At 35.6% G+C, this 24,656-nt stretch overlaps 1 protein-coding gene across 4 annotated transcripts in view; it reads left to right on the plus strand.

Annotated features, from left to right (window-relative positions):
- The window catches only part of LOC132306178 (P-loop NTPase domain-containing protein LPA1 homolog 2-like), a 52,985-nt gene extending 33,286 nt beyond the window's left edge, over positions 1–19,699 (plus strand). Inside the window, exons 8-10 of one of the 4 annotated variants that reach the window (XR_009481850.1) lie at positions 1–386; positions 664–802; positions 878–1,585. Coding sequence is in view for 3 of the 4 variants with exons in the window: in XM_059803463.1 (XP_059659446.1) it covers positions 1–372 (372 nt within the window). In the remaining variant the exon portion in view is untranslated. Of the gene's footprint in view, positions 621–663; positions 1,586–19,680 lie in introns of those variants that run through there. The other 3 variants (XM_059803463.1, XM_059803462.1, XM_059803461.1) reach the window with 3 other exon arrangements.
- Positions 19,700–24,656: the final 4,957 nt, after the last annotated feature.

A 24,656-nucleotide genomic window follows, 5' to 3' on the forward strand; every position in this document is an offset into this window, starting at 1 on the left:
ATGGAGGGTTCAGTGGATGAAGAGTCTACAAAATCAGATGAGGAATACGATGATTTGGCAATGCAGGATGTGCGAGAGAATGGTTACTGGTCAGACAATGATGATGAGTTCAATTATAAGGTAGTTCCTATTTCTAGGGACCACCCAACCCCCAAGGTTGCTCATACCCGGGTAGACAAGTACAGACAGAATGTTGATCGGCCCTTGAGAACTAAGAGTGTATCACTATCTGAGCCACCATGCTTTTACTCTTCTTCGCATAAGAATGAAAAGAGAACGTCATTCTCGGGCAGTGCCAAAATGAGGAAACGTTCTCTTAGTATTCCAGCCTCCCAAAAGCACATGTCAATGACGAATGGTCCTATTCTCTAAGGATCCCTGCCAAGGTACTGACAATTTTGTGTAGTTTTCCAGTTTATCTCTTCTTCATGTATAAAAAATGTTAAGCATACATGCATGGACTAGTGGTTTTCGCAATTTGTTTTCTGGGTGAGCCTACTGTTTGCATGGGGAGAAGAGATTTATAAATAGCCAAGTTGTAGCAGCAAATCTCAAACGAGATTTATGTTGTCAATGACAACCATGGGCATTGCAAGGTAGTTAAATCTTTATTTTCAATTTGTTGAAAATGCTGATGGTGTTGAGTGGTTGTGGGATGTGCAGGAAACTAAAGTGAGTCTATTGTGAAGGCACTTTTACAGTATGGGATGTTTCTCTCCTTCGAATTGCGAGAGGAAACTCTCATAATCTCATTGTGAGAGCGTCCAATGATGCCTTTTTTTCATTAGAAAATCAGTTTCAGGTATTTTTCATCAGTTTAGTTGCACATCAGTTCTGGAGCCTGATTGAGCATTAAATTGATGTTTCTGAGTTTTAGGTGCTACTCTTTTTCGTGGAAGCCACGAGGCTCGAACCATAGCCTTTTTTAGTTTTTGCAATAGCTAGATGATGGTGTGCAATATCAGTCAGCCATTGATCCCAGTTACTTGGATCTATCCTCCACGGAAAGTAAGAAATTCTGCAGATTTTGACTAATTCAAGGTGAAAAATGGGGTTTCTCCCTTAGCAAAACTGGGATAAACTTCTACTAGTGGTCTTTGATGTCCCCTCAGGAGCATGTCACAGTTCCTTGACAACAGAATAAAACCTGTGTTGATAGTGCTAGACATAAGATGTTAGACCTAGCATCAACCTAGTGGTGAAGGCGTTGGCAGTGGTGTGGACTTGTTAATAGTGGTCATGGTTACATTGTCATTTTCTTTGGTGTTGTGGTGCTGGTCGTTAAGCCACAAAGGTTGTTATTGATGATTGTCACATGGGGATTACAGGACACAGGATCTTCTCCACCCTTTTGTTTATGTCCGATATTTTTTGTTTTTGTTAGTTTTTCGCTAGTGATATAGTACTTCGGTAACTTCTCTGCCTCCCAAAGTGGAAGGTCGAAAGTCGAAAGTTCAAGTCGTATGTGATTGTGCGAGGTTTGTGTCTTTTTCTTTTTTTTTCTTTTTTTTTTTTTTTGAGGTGTAAAAAACTGATAGTACTTGCCACCACGTTATCAGCAATAAAAGCTGAAAAATGTTTTTAATTTGTTGGATGCACTAGTAGAACATAGAGGACAGTGGGGAGAATCTATGCCCAAGGCTGGTCATGTGGAATCTATTGTTGTGAAAATATGGTTTGTTATATACTTTTTTAATAGGAAGCCTTATTCAATTTAGGTCTGTAAATGAGCCATGTCGAGCTTGGCTCGACCATTTTACAAGGTTGTTTGAGCTTGGCGTGAGCTTAAGTTGAGGTTCCATATTATTGTTTGTGCTTGGCTCTACTATATATGAGCGAGCTCGAGCTCGGCTTGCAGATTGAGCTTGTTGTCAAGCTCGAGTTTGTTATAAAGCTTGTTTGAAGCAAGCATATGATATTTTGAAGCATCCATAATTAGGGAATAAGAAATTTTCATTGAAATTTATTAACAGTGTATAATTAAAAATTTCTTTCACATTGATAAGAAAAATTATCTGAAAAAAGAAACCAATCTTCTCAAGCACTATCCTGTAATTTGTTAGTCCAATCCTTCACCAACGGTCAACAGAATACTAATAAAAAGTCAGCTAATAATAAGTTTGTTGATATTGGAGTTCCACCACTCTTTTTCTTTTAAAGTAAAATTACCAAAAAAAACTCCTAAACCAAACAATATTTGGTTCTTATATTTTTCAATCTCTCATTTCCCGTTTACATAATCTCACTTTCTTAGGTGTAAAGAAATAAAGTCTCTCAAGAGAAAAGTCACAAAGAAAGTTTTGAGAGAGACAACATGTTGAATCCTAAACATCTTTAAATTTGTTCATTGATGTCATCTAACTTCAATCTGAAATCTCAAAGCTAGTTGCAACAAATTTCGAGAATCGATGCAAAAGAAGAGAAGTAAAATTGGGATCGAAAATCAAATAAAAAAAATTAAGTTCAGGCAAACCAAATGGAGACTCAAATAAAATTGGTGGAGCAAAGCGATTCCGCAAGTCAACTCAAATTGCAACAGCTTGAGTTTTGTTATCAAATACATTGAAAGTATACCATTATTCCTACCACATCAAACCTAAAAAACATATCCGCATTCGAGGTCATTATAAACGTATTGTTAAGGTACCATGCTTTTTTCCAAAGGATTCTCAAGCGCATGGAAGACTCCACAACAGAGAGTTATATACAGACACACAACACACATATAGATAAGGAGATGTGGTGTTGTCTAGACCTAATTGATGATTGGGAGAGCTTGCATCGATGATGTAGTGAAAGAGTGGTGATAGGAGAGAAACGAAGGAATCTCACCCTAACATGGAAGGGCAAAAATGGTATTATAAATAATTTATCTAGTTTAGGGACTTTTTTGTAATCTCATTTTAGTAGAATAAGAAAGTGGAACGCCTTAGGATGTTTTTGTAGTGCCAATATCATCTCCCTAATAACAATTATAAATCTGGCATTAAGAAAGTGGAACGCCTTAGGATGTTTTTGTAGTGCCAATATCATCTCCCTAATAACAATTATAAATCTAACATTAAAAAACTTTAAGATCAGAAAACACATTTTGCAAATTTAAATTATATGATTCTAAAATTCAAGCTATATGAACTAATTTTTCTTTTCCTTGTATACATGAAACTCCTAAAAAAAACAATCCAATAGTGATGAAGTGGATGAATTTTCATATTAAGCATTAATTTAGCAGAAGGAAATGGAAATGGAAATGGAAATGGAAATGGACCAACTATTTGGGCACTTGCTTCAACATGGACACTGAGATGACCAATCATTAAAATCGATACCATGGTCCTGAATGCATTGTATAAGGATTAATCAGAATTGCTTAACCATTACATATTTTCTAAGAGGTTCAATAGTCTACATTTTGCCTTTTGAAGTCTAGTGGATTAAAAGCCATACCTCTGCATTTCATGTCGTATAAAAGGCAACTAAAGAGGAAGAACAAAAAAGAGTGTTAAATTCACATCACTAAAGTAGCATTTCTAAGAAAGAGGAAAAAAGAGAACAAGCACAGTACATTGAAATGAAGCTAGGGCAAAAAAGCACATCTCTTCCTGCATAAAATTAGATTCACATATGTAATAATTCACATCTCCTACAAAAAAATTAGATTCACTTTGAAATGAAGTGTTGGATTCACATCCCTAAAGTTGCATTTCATAATAGTATATTTTCCTATTAGTTCTTTGGGTAGTCCAAACCACACCTCTTCATGCAAAAGAATAGAGTTTAAAAAGGCAATCAACTTATTTAAGATAATAAAAAATTTCAAGACACAAGCTACTAAAGTTTTAGGGCCTTGGATAGCTTTGGGAGATTGGAATATGATTAGATATAGTCATGAGAAGAAAGGAGGATCGAGGGTTCCCCAAAGTAAGCTGGACGTGTTTAATAGTGTGATTTTTAATATTAGCATGGAAGATCTTCTTATTAATAATGGGGATTGGTCTTAGTGTAATAAATAGATTATCTAAAAAAGGATTAATGCTAAGCTGGAGAGGGTGTTAGTTAATTCTTTGTGGTTACAACACTTTAATGATTCTAAGGTGGTTCTCACTCCTGCCTCTTTATCTGATCACTATGGCATGGCAGTCCAATGATTTTTTGATTGTTCAGTTGGTCCAAAGCCTTTCAAATTTCTCAAGATCTAGTGTTTGCAGGCTGAGGTTGAGAATGTGGTGAGTAAAGCTTGGGAGACTAATGGTTTTGGAAGTCCTATACATGTTTTACAAAAGAAGCTCAGGGCTGTGAAGGAAGCTGTCAAAGCTTGGAACAAAGAAAAAGGTACTACTTGATAGCAAATCAAAGTTGCTAGAGATGAAGTTTATTTAGTGCAAATGGAGCTGCTTCAGAAGCCTGTGTATTTCAAAAGAGAGAGAAGCTACTGACAAGCTGCAACATGTTCTTGATCTAGAAGAGATTGTGTGGGCACAGAAATCCAGGATTAAATGGTTACAAGAAGGGGATAAATATACTAAATTTTTTCATAATGTGGTAAGGTAAAGAAGATGCTCCAATTCCATCACTTAGTTACAAAATTCTATAGGAGAAGTCTCATCAGACCCCAAGACTATTAGAGATTGGTTGGTTCAGTTTTATTCTGAATTATACAAGAAACAAGGAGAGGTGAATGTTGAGGTTAGGCCTCCAAGGAAGGTTTTGACTCAAGAAGATTGTGATAGGCTAGAGGGTGTTATAACTGTTGAAGAAATCAAAAAGGTTGTGATGCATTTTAAGCTGAATAAAGCACTTGAACCTGATGGTTTCCCAGCAAGGTTTTTTCAGCATTACTGGGGTATTATTGGGCAAGATCTTATCAATGCAATGTGTCATTTCTTTAATATTGGGAATATGCCTCAAGGTATCTTACTCTCATTCCCAAGACTAACCATGGGCATAAGATAGCAAATTACAGATCTATAGCCCTACGTAATCTAGTGTATAAAATTATTTCTAAGGTTTTAGCAAACAGATTGAGCACTGTTCTTCCCAATTTAATTAGGCCTAAACAATCAGCTTTCATCAATAACAGAAGGCTTCATGATAATATTTTGTTGGTATCTGATCTGATTAAAGGGTTTGGAAAGAAGCAGGTGGATCTTTCTACGGCCTTGAAGGTGGATTTAAAAAAAGCTTATGACTCTGTGGACTGGGGGTTTATTTAGAGGATGTTGCAAGTTTCTGGTTTTAGTGTCAAATGGATTAACTAGATTACCAAGTGTATTTCTTCTCCAAAATTTTCTATTTTCTCTGCCTTCAGAGGTATTAGGCAAGGTTGTCCTTTATCTCCCCTTCTTTTCTCTTTTGTTACTGAATACTTTAGTAATTTGATAGAACAAGCTATAGAGGAGGGTAAGATAAAGTTATATAAGGTTGTGGCTATGACAGATATGAAGATTTCTCTTGTGAATATGTAACCGGATCCGTATATATCTCACTATCAAAATAAGATTCTTGCAGATATATCACATAATCATTCGGAATAGCAGATCTCCTTTCTCTTAAAGATCGTCTTAATGTTATTTCTTATGATTCTTCTACAATCTATTCATTGGTGACAATCTCATTATGGAGTTATTGATCATTCAATTGTTCTTCGTTGTTATACGGTTCAACAACTGAAGGAACAATTATTTCCTATTATGCTGACGACTTGTTAATTATGGTCAATGCTGATATTTGTATTGCAAAGTCAATTTTGGATGTGTTCAAACATTTTCAAGAGGTTACAGGGCTGCAGGTTAATAAAGAAAAGAGTTCAATTGTCTTTTCTAAAGCAGTGAAAGGAAGAAGAAAATTGTCAAGCATACTGCAATTCCATACTGAGAGTTTTCCTTTTAAATATCTAGGGCTGCCTTTATCTAACAATAATTTGAGAATAGGTGAGTTTAGACCCTTGTTGGATAAGATAAATCTCAGATTGGCTCATTGGAACACTATAAATTTGTCAGTGGCAGGAAGAATTGAATTAATTAGATTAGTGCTTTATTCTTATTTGTATCATTGGGTATTTGGATTTAAGATTCCTTGGGAGTTTAAGACTGGTCTGGAAAGAAGATTAAAGCAATTTTTGTGGAGTGGTAAGCAGGATGTTAAGAAGATTTCTCAGATTAAATGGAGTCAGGTTGCTTTACCTATTTTAGAGGGAGGTTTTAACATTAGAAGAATTCAAGATACTAATGTTGCTGCAAAAATTACTCTCTGCTAGGATTTTGTTCAGAAGAAGGACAAATTGTGGATTAAATGGCTTCATGCTGTGTATTTACAAAGAGGTTCTTTCTGAAATGTTGTTCCAAAGTGTTGTGATTCAGTTATATGGAAACAAATTATATGGTTGAGACAGATGGTATTAGAAAATACTGAGTTTAAGATTGGAGATGGAAAGGTATTTAGTTTATGAACTGATCCTTGGTGTGAGTCTTGTTGCCCAAGTATAGACTCTAGAGGGAGGGGGGGGGGGGGGTGAATAGAGTCTAAGCAAACTAAGGTCAATTTTTCATTTTAATTAACTGACTAGGACTTAGCTTAATATCCTTGATAATTATTGATGAAAGCTATCTGAATTATAAACTTCAAAGGACAATATTTATCAAACAAAATATGAAGCAATGAATATAAGAGATAGAGATAGAGATTGCAAACATATACTCAGCGATTTTAGAGAGGTTCGGAAAATCCTACTCCTCGGCTCAAGACCCCTTTTGAGACTTCCCAATTCACTATGGCTTCTCCTTGCGGGTGGAGAGCAAACCTTTTACAAGAAGCTCTTCCTTGCTTCTAAGTGCTAAGAGAAACACCTTCTCTTAGTCTTCCTTGGGCCACACAAGCCCTTACAAGATTTGAACAAGATTGATGAAGTACAAGATGATCTCTCTTAGATCTAAAGTACAAGATTTAGCTCACTCTAGAGTATGTATGAATAAATTGAAGCTCAATACTCTTTAAGGATATGAAGTATGCAAGAATATGTTTCTCAATGAATGCAATACCTTTTGATGAAGTTTAAAAGTCATTGTATAGTCTTTCAGATCTATTTAATATGAATTCTAGCTGTTGGACACACACTTCGAGGCAAAATAGCAGTTTAAATTTTGAATCTGCATAGGTTCGGTTGACCGAAATGAACCATCCTTGTGTTTCGGCAGACCGAAATAACTCAGTGGTTATCTGGTACTTTCTATTTCAATAGGCCGAAATGATTTGATGCACAGTTCCAAAACTCTCTGTTTACATCGGTCCACTGTTTCAATGTGTCCTTCCATTTCGGTCGACCGAAATGGAACTTGAATCTTAGGAACATGTTTGATGATGTTTAAACTTGGTCCAATGTTCCTTAAACTTGATGAATGTGTTTTTATGCATGATTTTGAGAGTAAGAGCTTCAAGATGTTCATTCATGCTTTAACAAAGTTTCCTAAAAAGCTCACCATCTTAGCTAACCCCTTTTGATGCAATCTTGATGACTTCACTTAGAATCTTGATTCCTTTTGTCTTTTTCACGTATCTTCAAGATGCTTCTTCATTTGAGCTTTTATCTATAATGTCTTGGACTTAATGAAGGCTTAGATCTGTAATTTTGCTTAAGGTGGACATTAGTACGCAAAGAACATCATTAATGAATTATGATCATCAAAAGTCTTGGATTCAAGATCAACAATCTCCCCCTTTTTGATGATAACAATTCATTGATGTGTTCGATAAATAAAAGTGTGGAATATGAACAATTCTCCCCTTATCAATGTGCATAGATTTAAAATGAGGTTGTACTTAAGAGATTACAAATCTCCCCCTTTCCTTGTGCATCTATTTTATCATTTTTGGCAAGATAATATTAAAAGTATGTAAATTGACATTTTAAGAAAGATCAAGACAAGGTATTAAACACATGTACTTCATTAATACCAAAAACATGTATTTAATTTTTACGATAAAGTCAAAATACATCATGGTCAATTTATCAAAACTTAGCATGGTCAATTCACATTATCAAAATACAGCATTAGCAAAATCACGTCTACTCCATCACAGTCATATCAACCTAACTACCAATGATCACACATCAATTCTCCCCCATTGTCATTCATTAAAAAGGTGTGTGTGTGTGTGTGGGGGGGGGGGGGGGGGGGCATCAAAAGTGAGGCAGCTCTATAATTCGGAGGTCAGCAAGATCGTGTTTGACAATGTCGACTTCATTTGCGACTTCTTCGACCCGTTCACGCAAGGCGAGGATGTGTTCCTTATTTTCTTTCTCAAGGGCTATTTGCTCTTTTGACAGAGCAATACTCTCGAGTAGAAGCTCACGGAGGGATCTTTCTTCGGATGAAGGAATGTTTATCGGTTCTTGTTGTTCTCTCTCTCTTCTTCTTCTTCTTCTTCTTCCCAATCATCACCCCCTACTGTAACACCTTCTTGTTGTTGGTCTGCCGTAACAATTTCTTATCCTGTATCTGCAGGGTCACCAAATTTGGGGTCATCCCAAGTGTTGTCTATGGATTTCTTTAGACCCATTCGGCCAAGCAGGTCTTTGTCAATTCTGTAGAGGTTTGTAACTTCCTGTTTATCCTCTCTCTCTATTCGTACTTTGTAGGCTCGAAATATCATTGTGAGAGTCATAACGTAGAACAGGTGAGTTTTTTGTTTCCTTGCACAGTCCAGCATATGATGAAAAATGAGGAAGGCGAGATCAAATTTCTTCCCGTTTAGGACGCACCAAATCAGAAAAGCTTCCATAAAGGACACATCGGAGCGTCCGCTATATTTTGGAAGAATGGTGTGGATGATGACATGATAAATGAGACGAGCTTGCACGATTAATTGACTCGCAATTATTTTATCCGTGTTTTCAGTGGGAAAATGGCTCATTTGTTGAACCACTTGGAGAGGATTAAATCCTTCTCCATTGTACCAATCATAGTTCGTGTAGTAGGTAATATCGCCTTGAGGGATGTTGAGAATACAACGGATGTTGGATAAGGTAAGGTAAATATTAGTGCCTACGACGAAAGAGTTAAAAGTGTTTTGTCCTAGAACTCACTCAAGGTGGGTGTAAAATAATCTAATGAGCTTGGGGTAATAAGGAACCTTGAGTGAAACGAAGTCTCCTAAACCAATAGCTTGGAATAGGAAGAAGGTGTGTTTGAACAACTCCCCACTTTCACTTCCATCAAAGAATTTACTTTTTGCAACCATTTTATGAAGAAATTTGGTTTCATAAGTTTCCTTGAACTCAGGTTCTCGGAAAAGACGCAGTGAAGGGGAAGGATAGGGTTCAGGTTGTACGGGATCAGAAGGCTCAGACCCTCCGGCATCGTGGTCATGAGAACGCTTGGTTCTCTTTTCTGAGCCACGGCTTAGCCTAGGTGGATTCCTTCTAGAGGCCATGGGAAGATGTTATGGATGTTCTAGAGATGAGGAATGAGAGAATAATGATACCAAATGATAGTTAAAAGGAAGAACATAGGATGAATGGAGTGTAAGGAGTGCGATGAGACTTAACTTAAGCAGGAGGAGGAAGAAGAGAATGATTGGGATGGTACCAGCTTCGCAATCACCTTTTGAGAGGGTGAGAGGAATTGTTTTTGAATTTGGGGAAAAGAATAGGGTTCGCGGTATATATTAAGGTAAAATGGGCTTTAAAGTTAATGGGCCGCAAAGTTTCGGTCGACTGAAGTGGATCTATCGGTCGGCCGAAATGGCTCCTGGTGGAATTTTGACTTCTTTGTTTCGGACGACCGAAATGGAAGTTCGGTCTGCCGAAATAAATGCAGAGGCAGCTTTGTGAGGATTTTTGTCAATTAAACTGATTTTCCATTGCCATTCCGATTTCTCGTTGAAGTGTGCAAAATCTATATTCTTGTAGTGGCTTCGTGAGAATGTCGGTCAATTGATTCTCGATGGAAATGAATATTAATTCAATATCGCCTTTTGATACGTGATCACGTAAGAAATGATATCTAATTTCAATATGCTTTGTTTTGGAATGCTGAATAGGGTTCTTTGATATGAAAATGGCGCTGGTATTGTCACATTTAATAGGGATTTTGTCGAAGAATAAGCCAAAGTCTTTAAGTTGTTGTTTGATATATAAGATTTGTGCATAGCAACTTCCAGTAGCAACATATTCAGCTTCACCAATGGACAGTGCTACTGAATTTTGTTTCTTGCAAGACCAAGATACAATGGATTGACCAATAAAGTGACAGGCGCCGCTTGTACTTTTTCTATCAACTTTACAACCGGCAAAATCCGCATCCATAAATGCTAGAAGTTCAAATGATGCGTGCCTAGGATACCATAATCCTAAGTTGATAGTGCCATTTAAGTATTTAAAAATACGCTTGACAGCATTTAAGTGAGATTCTTTGGGACAAGATTGAAACCTAGCACATAGACATACACTAAACATAATGTCCGGCGTACTAGCCGTTAAATATAGAAGATTTCCAATCATCCCTCTATATTTCTTAATATCAACAACTTTTCCTTTCTCATCCTTATCATGCTTTAAGGAAGGACTTATGGGAGTTTTAGCATGTTTGGCGTCTTCCGAGCTAAATTTCTTTAGCAAATCTTTAGTATACTTTGATTGGGAAATAAAAATTCCATCAAGAGTTTGTTTGATTTGCAATCCTAAGAAGAAGTTGAGTTCGCCCATCATGCTCATTTGAAACTCATTTTGCATGGAGGTAGCAAACTCCTTACTTAGAGAGTCATTTGTTAAACCAAAAATAATTTCATCAACGTAAATTTGAATGATCAACAAATGGCTATCAATGATTTTGGTAAAAAGTGTATTATCAATTTTTCCTCTACTAAAACCATTTGAAAGTAGAAACCCACTAAGTCTTTCATACCAAGCTCTAGGAGCTTGTTTTAAACCATATAAAGCTTTGGTCAATTTATAAACATGATTTGGATTGTCATAACTTTCAAAGCCCGGTGGTTGTTCTATAAATACTTTTTCATCTATAAAACCATTCAAGAAAGCGCTCTTTATATCCATTTGAAATAATTTGAAATTTTTGTGAGATGCAAATGCAAGTAACATTCTTATAGCCTCAAGTCTAGCAACTGGAGCAAAAGTCTCTTCATAATCTATACCTTCTTCTTGGTTATAGCCTTTTGCAACAAGTCTAGCCTTGTTCCTAACAATAGTTCCCGACTCATCATTTTTGTTTCTAAAAACCCATTTTGTGCCAATAATTGTTTTATTTTGAGGTTTAGGGACAAGATGCCAAACCTTGTTCCTTTTGAATTGAATGAGTTCTTCTTGCATTGCCAAGAGCCAAGATTCATCATTTTCAGCCTCATGTATATTTTTCGGTTCGAATTGAGAAACAAATGCCACAAAATTGCATACATTTCTCAATTGTGATCTTGTGCTAACACCTTTGGATGGATCACCAATAACTTGGTCAATGGAATGATTATGAACTAACTTCCATTCATTTGGAGTAGTTTTATTTTGAGAGCTATCATCACTTGAATTGGAACTTTGATAGATATCAATAGGAGACTCATTTATGTTGAGTTCATTGATACTCTTCTCAAGCTCTATAGGGGACCTATTTGTATTAAGTTCATTGGTAACCTTTTCAAGTTCAACTTCTTTATCATTGTCCATCACACTTTTTATGGGAGAGGTTGGTGATTCATCAAACACAACATGTATGGATTCAACCACAACTAAGGTCCTCTTGTTATAAACTCTATATGCTTTACTTCTAGAGGAATATTCAAGAAAATGCCTTTATCGGATTTAGCATCAAATTTTCCTAGATTATCCTTGTCATTGAGGACAAAGCATTTACACCCAAAGACTTTGAAAGAACCAATATTAGGTTTTCTTTTGTTCCATAACTCATAAGGTGTTTTGTTGAGAATCTTTCTAATAACAACTCTATTTATAACATAGCATGAAGTGTTTACGGCTTCGGACCATAGAGATCTAGGTGATTTGTGCTCATTTAGCATGGTTCTAGCCATTTCTTGAAGAGATCTATTTTTCCTTTCAACAACACCGTTTTGTTAGGGAGTCCTAGGTGCTGAAAGATTGTGATTGTAGCCATTTTTGTCGCAAAATCTTTCAACGTCTTGATTGTCAAACTCTCTTCCCCTATCACTTCTAACGGTTTTAATTTTACATTCCTTTTCATTTTCGACTCTTTTGCAAAATTTTGAAAGAATTGAATGAGCCTCATTTTTGCGTGCAAAAAAGAATACCCAAGTGAATCTAGAGTAGTCATCTACAATCACAAAGGCATAAAGTTTACCACCAAGACTAGCAATTTTCTCCGGTCTAAAAAGATCCATGTGAATCAATTCAAGTGGTTTAGAAGTGGTTATATCCTTTTTCCTTTTGAAAGAAGACTTGATTTGCTTACCAATTTGGCAAGCTTATCTTTTGAAAAATTTATCTTGGGGAGACCTTTGACAAGTTCATTTTTAGACAATCTTGAGATTAAATCCATGCTAGCATGACCTAACCTTCAATGCCACAACCAACTATGTTCATTTGATGACATGAAACATTTAACATCTTGTTCTTGAAGTTCACCTAATAGCAAGGTATATACATTACCACTTCTAGGAGCACAAAATATTTGAGATTCATTTCTATTAACAATGCATTTATCTGATTTAAAAGTCACATCAAATCCATTCTCACAAAGTTAACTAACACTAAATAGATTATGCTTTAAACCTTCAACAAGTAAAACTTGTTCAATTGATAAAGAGGAAGAAATACCTATGATCCCAATGCCAATTACCTTGCCTTTAGAATTGTCTCCAAATGTTACGCTTCCTCCGTTGTATGCTTCTAGAGAGGAGAATTTTGTGCGATCACCCGTTATATGTCTTGAACATTCGCTATCTAGAAACCATTTATCCTTGGAAGATGTGGAGACCTTGAAACCATCTTACAAAAGAGATTTCAAATATTTTCACTTGGTACCCAAATCTTGTTGGGTCCATGGGAGTTAGCTAAGAGCACATATGTTCCTTTAAGAACCCACTTCTTTATGATCTTAGGCTTTCTCTTTGAACAGTCTTGAATAAGGTGACCCATTCTTTTACAATAATTGCATCTAGAATTTCTGTTCTTGCTTTTGACAAAGTAGTTGGCCAAGGGCTCTCTCTTTTTCAATAGACATGCTTTCTTGTTAAAAGGGTCATATCCTAATCCATTTTTATTAAAGACACTTCTTTGAGCACCTAGAATTAGTTCTAGATTATTGGTACCTTGAGTAAACTTTGCTAGACCATTAATTTGATCTTCAATGATTAACTTCAAGGATTCATTTTCAGAGATAAGTTCAGGTGATCCAGTTTCTTTAAGTAACATGCATTCCTTTTTCAAGCATTCATTTTCATTTAGAAGAGTTTGAAGTTTGTTTTCAACGATAAGTTTTTCCCTTATTTGAGAAGCACATTTTTTGACCATTTTACCTAGTTCATCATGCAATTCCTTAAAACCATCAAGTAATCCATTATATGTATCAACCAAATCATCATAAGACATTTCACATTCGAAAGAAGAGTCAAAATTAGAATTTACCTCATCCCTATTTGCCATGAGACAAAGGATGGCTTTCTCTTCATCGCTTTTAGAGCCATTTGAGTCATCATCTTTCTAAGTGGCTTGCATTGCTCTTTTCTTTTTCTTTTCCTCTTTATAGGCATGACAATCGGCTTTGAAATGTCCCGATTTTCCACAATGATAACAAGTAAGGGTGTCTCGTTTGCTTTGTTCATTAGATGATTCACCCTTTTTGAACCTTCCTATGTTGAATTTCTTCCTATGAAGGAATCTTTTGAAGGATTGAGTGATGAGAGCCAGATCATCATTTTCACTTTCGTTGTGGGCAACTTCCTTTTCTATTTGAGATGCTTTGAGAGCAATTTCCTTTTTTCGATGATGATCTCCTTCTCTATCTTTTAGGGTGATCTCCCATATGAGAAGACAGCCTAGGAGTTCATCTAACTCAAGTGTGTTGAGATTGTGAGCTTCCTTAATTGCCATTGCTTTTGCATCCCATTTTTCGGGTAAACTTCTTAGAATTTTCCTTGCAAGATCAGAGTTAGTCATAGTTCTGCCAAGATATTTCAAGCCATTTATAATGTCAGTAAATCTCACAAACACTGCACTAATGGACTCATTTTCATTCATACGAAACAATTCATATTGATGCATAAGAATGTCAATTTTGGATTCCTTGACCTGTGAAGTTCCTTCATAAGTAACCTGGAGTTTATCCAAGATTTCTTTAGCTGTGGTACAAGTAGAGACTCTATTATATTCACTAGGACTTATAGCATAATTTAGATTGACTTTAGCTTTAGCATTCAAGGAAATAAGTTTATAATCCTCAGTGTCCCATTCAGCTTCAGTTTTAGGGATTCTTCTTGTGTCAACAACTTTCATTGGAACAAAAGGTCCATTAACTATAACTAGCCAAATTTAATAGTCTAGGGATTGAAGAAAGTTTATTATTCTATTTTTCCAATATCCATAGTTTGTTCCATCGAACCAAGGAGGTCTAGTATTAGATTGACCTTCTTGATGAAGATGACCATTTAAGTTTGCCATGATCGTTCTCTAATACACTTAAGCTTTTTCAATAGAGTTCTAGCTCTGATACCAATTGTTGCCCAAGTATAGACTCTAGAGGGGGGGTGAATAGAGTTTAAGCAAACTAAGGTCAATTTTTCGTTTTAATTAACTGACTAGGACTTAGCTTAATATCCTTAATAATTATTAATGAAAGCTATTTAAATTATAAACTTCAAAGGACAATATTTATCAAACAAAATATGAAGCAATGAATGTAAGGGATAGAGTTAGAGATTGCAAACATATACTCAGTAATTTTAGCGAGGTTGGGAAACTCCTACTCCTCGGCTTAAGACCCCTCTTGAGACTTCCCAATTCACTATGGCTTCTCCTTGCGGGTGGAGAGCAAACCTTTTACAAGAAGCTCTTCCTTGCTTCTAAGTGCTAAGAGAAACACCTTCTCTTAGTCTTCCTTGGGCCACACAAGCCCTTACAAGATTTGAACAAGATTGATGAAGTACAAGATGATCTTTCTTAGATCTAAAGTACAAGATTTAGCTCACTCTAGAGTATGTATGAATAAATTGAAGCTCAATACTCTTTAAGGATATGAAGTATGTGAATGATGATAAAAAGGTTCCAAGATTGCAAGAATATGTTTCTCAATGAATGCAATACCTTTTGATGAAGTTTAAAAGTCATTGTATAGTCTTTCAGATCTATTTAATATGAATTCTAGCTGTTGGACACACACTTCGAGGCAAAATAGCAGTTTAAATTTTGAATCTGCACAGGTTCGGTCGACCGAAATGAACCATCCTTGTGTTTCGGCAGACCAAAATAACTCAGTGGTTATCTGGTACTTTCTATTTTAATAGGCCGAAATGATTTGATGCACAGTTCCAAAACTCTCTGTTTACATCGGTCCACTGTTTCAATGTGTCCTTCCATTTTAGTCGACCGAAATGGAACTTGAATCTTAGGAACATGTTTGATGATGTTTAAACTTGGTCTAATGTTCCTTAAACTTGATGAATGTGTTTTTATGCATGATTTTGAGAGTAAGAACTTCAAGATGTTCATTCATGCTTTAACAAAGTTTCCTAAAAAGTTCACCATTCGAGCTAACCTCTTTTGATGCGATCTTGATGACTTCACTTAGAATCTTGATTCCTTTTGTCTTTTTCACGTATCTTCAAGATGCTTCTTCATTTGAGCTTTTATCTGTAATGTCTTGGACTTAATGAAGGCTTAGATCTGTAATTTTGCTTAAGGTAGACATTAGTATGCAAAGAACATCATTAATGAATTATGATCATCAAAAGTCTTGGATTCAAGATCAACAAGTCTCAATCACTGATTCAGAGATTTAGGGCTGCTATACTTTGACAGGTGGACAGAAATCTTAGGCTTGCTGATATTATTATGAATGATAGATGGGAATTACCTGTTTTTTTGCCTGAGGAAGTAAGGGAAGTTATTCAAAGGTTTAATATTAATGTGAAGAACGTGTCTTCTTTTTCCTTTTTTGATTTTTTTCCATCATTTTTTTAAAATTATTTATTATTTGTTTTATCATTTTATTTAATTAATTATTTAATTTATTCTTTTTTCCGCATCACCTTAGGGTTTTTGAGACCTGAGGTATGGTTTTGAGTTCGGATTTGATTTCCGACTTCACGTGCATCCATCTCATGTTGTTTTAATGAAATGCGTATCTTTACTTTTGTAGAAAGCATGCTTGCTTGTTTATTTTTTTTTCGTAGGGGTATGGATGGATAGTTTCTTCGGAAACATTTTCACATTTTGGGATGTTTTGCGTAATTAAGTTTTTGAGATATTTTTCTATAGGGACCTTTTTGCAATTTATTTTGTGAGATATTCTAATGAAAGACCATTTTGTAATTTTTGGAAAGTGTGACAAGTGTCACACTTCCATTGGACCATTTGTTGACTTACCATTGGGCATACTTGGAAGCCTAGGATGGTGACAAATGTTGGGTATAGATTTAACCTTCTGAGGGTGCTTTAGATGAGGACAAGTAAAGGGTGTAGATTCATCTACATGCTGCCTTTTGGTTGGTGCACTTGTTAGCTTGGATTGTTGATAAGTGTAGGCTTAGGATTTAACATTGTGAGGAGGCCTAAGATTTTTACAAGTAGAGGGAGTGAATGAGTGTTTGTGTGTGTGAGAGGTTGTGTTGGTGTGTGGGTTGTTGGCCAACAAATGCCTTAGTTAGTAGAAAATCACTAACTTCACCTTTTTCCTCATGTTTCCTCTCTTGCCACCATTATTAAGCTTGAAACCCTAAGCTTTGACCTTGCCTTGCATCACCTTCCCCTCACCTTTTCACCTCACCATAGAAAGGTTGCTTCCTTGGGTCATCACCTACAAGGCCTTGTTCTTGGAATTGGATTTGCACCACTTTGCTTGGATTCTAAAGATTCTATTCTCTAGCTAGGTAGGGGTTATAATATGTTTATCTTCTTAGGGTTTTGATTGTATTTGAGGTTTTTTATATATTGTATACATGCTTGTTGAATTGTAGGATTGCATTTAGATGTAAATTCTATATACTTGATTTAGGGTTTAATGATTCAAAACATGTGTATCATATATCCTATTGCAAAGTTGATTGATTAATTTAGTAGATTACTAAATTATAGAGATTTATGTTGTGGTGTTAATGAACTCTCATGGAACATTTACATTGTAAGCTTATTACTAAGTTTTGTGGATTTAGTATTTTTGACTTACTATGATGGTGAATTGATTTTAGTATGATATATGATATCATTGTTTTGTGTAGGGCCCGTTTACTAACGCTTTCACTTTCTTACTTTTATTTTCTTCAAAAGTAAAATAATAATTTTACTTTTTTGAGATAAAATAGAAAGTAAAATGATGTTTAATAAGAAAATTTTATTTTTACTATTTTGAAAGTAAAAAATAGAAAGTAAATTTAATAATTTTGATTTTAATTTTGCTTTCCTATTATATTTCTGAATCTAAAAAAAGCTGAAATCTTAGCCGTGCCTTTGCAATTCTCGCGAAGAAGACGAAGCACGACGAGATGGATTGAAACGGCGACGACTTTCAACGAAATTGTGTTCGGCGACGGCGAGCACCACACATCCGACCACCACCATATCCAACCCCACCGCGGCGAACCCATTTCACCCACAACCTTCCTTCATACCCATCAGTTCATTCATCACATGAAGATGTTGTTCAAATCCCTAATGCAAAACATGAGTATTAACATTCCTGCAGATTTTAGATTCTCCCATCATTGCGCAAGCCTTTACAATGAAAGGAAAAGTAAACCCATTAGCCCCAACCCCAATTTCGCATCCGATGGTAAACACAGAGACTCTCTTTATACTCTCCATATGTGACATTAGCTTTCCAAATTGAATTCCACCAAATCAAATTCAATTTGCATTCAATTGGGGTGATTTCAAATTCTTCCCGCTTATCCTTAAGTTGGGTGGTTTCAAATACTTCCCAAGCATCCACAATTTGGGTGGTCACAAATGGTAGTACATTACCAAAGAAGGTGATCAAAGAAATTGAAGATTCCACTGTGGGTGTTACAGAAATGGCTTGCCTTGATTTGGGTTTAATTATGGTGATTAGTAATTGAGACGCAAAGGCTCCAGCAACAAGCGTGGGTTTATTAGGCAGTGAAGAAGATGTCGAGCACTGTCTGAAATGCATGCAGACAGCAAGGAACGACAAGCTCCGAATGGATTCCGGTGGTTGTGAGGCTTGGGATATGCCGGCGGCACACCGAAACAGCGTCGGATCCTGTACAATATTGGGGTTTAAGAGAGGAAAATGAGTCATTGCTCGTCGGCGATGGTGTGCTTGTTCGAATCAACGCCGCCGTCTTTGGCGGTGTACAAATTGGAAGAGCGATGATCTATAAATCCCTTAAATTTGATGGGTAGAAGAGTTTGGGCAGATGGAGATATGGTGGGTTCGAAATGAGAAGCCTTGAAGAACAACCATAAGCCTTCGGTTCTGTCGTCCATGGTAGATTGAGGGTGAGCATAGAGAGAAGGGAGAAGATGTTATAAACGAGACAGCAACTCACGCACAACTTATTTGGGATGAACAATGGTTTGTGTGGTAACAGTGTAGGAATCAATTTCCCGCTACAGTGCAGAAAATATAGAAAGCATCAAAAAGTCACTTTTCACTTTCTTCATTAAAATTGATTTCACTTTCTCTTTTTTAGAAATCAGAATCAATTTTATTGAACATAATTTTACTTTTATTTCTACTTTTTCAGAGTTGACAGTAGCAAACAGAAATTACTTCCTGTTAGTAAACAGGCTTGTAGCAAATTGCACATTGAAGATTTTACATTTTGTATGCCATTGTGGACATTAAATCCCTTGTTTAATAACCTTGTTATAGTAAAGTTGATATTGCATTATAAACTTGACATTCACATGACATTGTATCTTGGAGACTTAGAGCATGGCTGTGTGTGATTACCAAATGTTGGTTGTGTATGGAAGGTGTTTAGTTGCATTGTAGCACTTGTTGTTGTTGTGATAACTTGTTGATTTTGAAAATACTTAGGGCAAAGAAAACATTAAAATGGCTAGGGTTTGGCCCTAGTACGGGAGGTATGAGTTCTCTCTACAATATAGTGCGCACTTAGGTAGTTCCTTGAGGGTTAATGCTTGAAACAACTTGTATTGTCTTGTGTTGTGAGTTCACAACCGGACGCCACCTCTAAGTTTTCCACATTATATGATTTCCCATTCAATTCCAAGTTGTTAATCATTGATTACTTGTAGCTTGTGAATTGGTGCTTGAGGTTTCAATATTGTTTAGTATACTTGTGCATTGTGTACTTGTGCATTGTGTATTTCATTTCAATTATTTATCGTAGCTTGAGATGATCCTTTAGTTCACCTTGCAACTTAGATGTTAGGAGGAATGATCCCTTGTATTCGTCTATATTGAACTTGCAAGACATTTGAAACTTTAGGGTATACGCATGCTCTTCTTCCTACGAGTAACTTTGGTTACTCACCCTTGTTGATTGGGTTATTTTCAGGTAAAGAAGACCTATTCATGGAGGGACACCATTCATAGACTCTTATGTGGCTTGGCATTGTGGACATTTTTTATTTTAAAAGCATACAAGTGTTAGTATGTTTTGATCTCTTTTAATGTTGTAATATCTAGTTTTTTTAGAAGCATGCATGCTTCCTTTTTGTGGTGTAATGAGCCCTTGTATTACTTCATTTTGATGTACTTTATTTACATGTGTAATGAGGCCAAGGGCTAAACATTTTAATCTATGCTATTGATGCCTTTTTATTATAGTATTTGTCTATTTTTATAATGTATGCACTTGGGGGCATTTAGGTCATTTTTTATTGAATGGTGACCTTGGTTTGGACCATGGTTGATCAGAACGCCCAATTTTAGGGGGGGGGGGGGTGACTTCACAAACTTTTTCCAAAAAAAATAATCTTGGCCCTCAATTTTTCCATCATTTCCTGGCTGCGAGATCCATCTGATCGATTAGATGGGGCATTTAATCAATTATATGGCTTACTGTAGTTTTCCTTCCTTGCTATTTTGTCATCCAACTGATTAGATGGTCTTATGTTGCATTCTTGTCCTCTTTCTTTATTTGATCATATCTTCTTCGTCCGGACTCCAAATCAAATGATTTTTGAGTTTAAATTTATTAATTTTTCATTGTCTATCCAATGGTATATACAGTAGCGTCCATTTCTGTTTGAAATGAGAATTTTACCGCTAGTGGTTCATTTTGTCTGTTTTAAATCCTAGCTTCCGCATTTGTTTCCATTTAGTCTCGTAACTTCCTCGGGAGGTTACATTGTTGTCTTAGAGATGACGTATGTCTCTAGAGACCTCATTTCTTTTTTCCCTTCCGCGTTGGGATCCGTTATCGGGTCAATTTCGGGTCACTCGCTGACACACTGGGTTTGAAAAACTTGGGCCATCACAATTAATGCTGGGAAAGACCTTATTGATTGGAAGCACTGTCAATTCTCTTTAAAAGCAGCTTGGATTGTTTGCAGATACAAAAGTCAAGTTCTGAAATGGAGTAGTTTATTGTAGAGATATTGTAGACCTAGAGTTTCTATTGTGGTATGTATCATTCTGTACAACAGAAATTTATCATTGGTTAATTTGCAAAAGCGTGGGATTAACTTAACAGTTATTTGTCACAACTGTTGGAAAGATGCTAATATAAATAATCATTTATTATGCACCTGCTCTTATGCTCAATCAGTTTGGGAGAATAGACTTTCCAGTGTGTAATTCTCTGATGCAAATGGTGGACTGGTTTGATTTGCAAATTTCTGGTAAATCTATATATTAAGAAAAAAATTTTGAGTAGAATTTTGCAATTATAGTTTGGAAGATTTGGAATGTTAGAAATGTTGTTCTTCATGATGGAGTCAAAGATCAAGCTTCATATGTTGCCAAGACTATTTATGTGGGAAGTTTTGTCTTACCTCAATTTTAGTATTGAAGATTTAGTTCTTTTGTTTTAAGTGTTTTAATGTCAATGCATTTAGTTTTTTTCCCTAGTATATACTGGAAATGGGATTATTCTAGCTCTTGATTTGTAAAAAGAGGTATGCCTCCTTATGCACTTGTATTGTTTATTCTTTGTTTATAAAACCACTCCATTCAGGAAATAAAAAAAAAAAAAAATTTCAAGACAAACTTTAATTTCAACTTTTTAACCCAGCAAACAAGTTCTACTTCATTCCCCAAAAAATTAGGAACAAGTACTAATATTTCCAACAACCAACCAAAATATATTAAGTCTTGATATAATTTTTAGTCATAACATTCTTGTAACAAAACAATATTTTCATGTAAGGAATTTTGATGAGTGCTCAAATGTGACGCATTTTAGTACCTAAGCTAGGGTATTTTAGTCCATTCATCTATCTTTATTTTTCCGTTTTAGTACTTATTTGTGTTTTTATCAATTTTAGGTCAATAAGGTTCGAACGGGCTAAAAATGGTCCATTACAGCCTTTTGGAGTCAAGCAAAAGTTCTGAGAAGATTCTAGAAAAATCCGAAAAAGGTCAAAAATGCTGAATTTTTAGATGGATCGAGAATTTTTCAATTGATAGAAAATACATTGGCAGTGAGCTGTTTTATTCCCGCGCGCCCGAATTCTACCTACCACATAGCCGCAGGATTAGATATTTTAAAGGCTTATTTTTTGACTTGTTCCCTACTCCAAGAACGTTGTATTTATAGGAAATTGAATCATTTTGTAAAATATCTTTTGTCTTCATTTTTATTTCATTGTAATAGCTAATTTCTCTCTCTAAAAAAGTTAGAGATTAGGGTTAGAAAAAAAGAGAAGAGTGGAGGCACCAAGAACATATCTCAAAATTTACACACTCTCTTTTTCTAGAATTTAACAAAGAAGAAGAGGAAGAAGATGGAGCTATGTTCAGGGATTGCCCTTAATCCTGTAATGACCCGGTCATTTTCATTCCGTTCCTTTTCTCGGATTTTCATGGATATTTTTTTTCCGTTGATCTTTTCCTTTCTGAGTTCAGTTTCTCGTCACTTAGTGTTATCTTGAGTACTCGGGAATGGTTTCTGAGACTCTTTTCGGTGGATTGACGACTTCCTTTGAGGACCGAGTCATTTTCACATTTTCACTTTTGTGACACTATTCACTTTCGTCTTTTTCTCGGTTGTCACTTTGTTGGCATAACCTCACTTTTTGTGTTCGAATTCGATTCCGGTTTTGCATGCATCCACGATATTTAAATTCCATACTATGTGTATTCCTACTTTTGTAGAAAAGCATGCTAAGTGCTTACTTTTCTTGTAAAGGGTATAGATGCATGACTTTTTTGTAATTTTCTAAACTTTAGGGGGTTTTGTGTAATTACTGTAAAGTAATTATTTTTCGTCTTAGGGAGCATTTTGCAATTTAATTTGGAAGATATTTTCAAAAAGGATTTTTTTGCAATTTTTAAAAAGTGTGACAAGTGTCACACTCTCATTGGTCCACTTGTTGTGATGTGTGTGGAAACACTTTGAGGCCTTGGATGAGGACATGTGGAGGGTGGAGATTTAACCACTTGTTGGCCTAGGATTGGTGCACTTGTTGGCTTGGATGGTTGACAAGTGTAGGCTTGAGATTTAGCCTAGGATGGAGCCTTGGATTTGTGACAAGTGTAGGCTCACAATTTGATCTTGCATTAGTGTGTGTGTGAGAGGTAGTGTAAGAGTACATAGTGAGTGGAGGATCTCTATCCCCTCCACTCACATTTCATCTTCATCATTTTTCATTCTCTCCCTCTTTTGTACAGAAAACCCTAGCCTCCATGGATGGAGCCTAAAGCTTTAAGCTTTGACCTTGATTTTTGAGAGCCTTCCATTGATTTCCAAGCTTGAACTTGGGAATACATTTTGTTCCCCTCATCTTCCTCTTCATAACCCTAGAAGGGTTTGCCATTTTGTGTTGATTTTGCCTTAGATTCTAGAGAGACACTTCTCTAGTGAGGTAGGGAATGTTATAGGGTTTTATGTTTGTTGTCTTGCATGTTTTTGATGCTTATACAACTTGTATGCATGTAGTGTATTAATTTGAGAAATTATGATTAATGGTAGTTTGCTTATAACTCATTTTAGACTTGGTAAATGGCATGGCCATGAGTTGATCTTTGATATATATTAATTTGGGTTGATTTAGATGAGTTTTCAAATCTAGAGATTAAATGGATTTAATTTGGTTTAAATTCTAGTAAATTGTGTTTTGCTTGTAATCTATCTTAGACTTGATATATGGTATGACCATGACTTAGTGCTTGATATAAATTAATTTGAGATCATTTGGACAACTTTTGAAATCTAGAGATTTAATTGATTTAAATTAATTAAATTCTATTTGATGATATCTTGCTTATCTTGCACTTTTGATTTGATATATGTAAAGACCATGATATGTTGCTTAAAATATATTAATTTGAGGTTATTTGAAATCTAGAGAATTTAATCACCTTGTTTAATTAAATTCTATCTAATGGCTCCATGGATCTATTGGTAGTTTAGAAGTTGTTTCTATATTCAAATCATGGACTTGAACTTGTTATGTATTCACTTGATTGTGTTTTGAGCATTGGATAACTTTGTTGTTATATTTATATTCATGAGAACATGTTTTCTTTATAGAATATATTGATGCCATGTGTAGTGAATTGTACACTTTGTAATTGACATTATGTATGTCATTTTAGAATTGAAACTCTAAGGCATGGATTGTGTGGTTTCAACCTACTTGTGCATGGAAGGTGTTTTCATTCATTATATAAGTTATGTATAAGTTGTGAACTTATTTGGTTTAATTTTGGAATCTTGGAACATTGTTGAGTTAAGATGGCTAGGGTTTGGCTCTAGTACGGGGACGTGAATCCTCTAAGTCATTGAGATAGTGCGCACTTAGGGTGGTCTTCCCTGCGGGTTAGTGCCCGGAATAACCATTGAGGTCTCGGCAGAATTTCGAGCGTAGATGTCCAAGTCTTCCATTATTTGTTTTCGCATTCAATTCCAAGTTAACAATCATGTTTATATTGTAACTTGTGGTTTTAGTTATTGGCGATTTTGATGTTGTTAAGTACATCCATGTATATGATTTTAATGAATCATTTTGATGTTGTTAAGTACATCCATACTAAATTAATATATTTAGTTGATTTCACACTTTTAGATTTCTAGTTGATAACCTAGAGAACCTATGTCTTGATGTGTGGTATTAGATATTCTAATTATGCTAAATTGTTATATTTAGTTGATGTTGCATTTTAGACTTCAAGTTGATTACCTTGAAAATCTATATGTTGTTGCTTTGTGTAAGCATGCTCCTATGTTGTTGCTTAGTGTAAGCATGACCCTATGTTGCTAAAATTGCATGAATGAGGTGATTGATGCTAGAAATGATCCTAGGTAACTAGGATGCTCCTTGAGTCTCACCTTTGACATAGACGTTAGGTGGAATGAACCACAATAGT

Source organism: Cornus florida, unplaced genomic scaffold, assembly GCF_030987335.1.
Source record: "Cornus florida cultivar Cherokee Brave unplaced genomic scaffold, ASM3098733v1 CherokeeBrave_3.0.0_Hap2_Chr05, whole genome shotgun sequence".
Lineage (NCBI taxonomy): Eukaryota > Viridiplantae > Streptophyta > Magnoliopsida > Cornales > Cornaceae > Cornus > Cornus florida.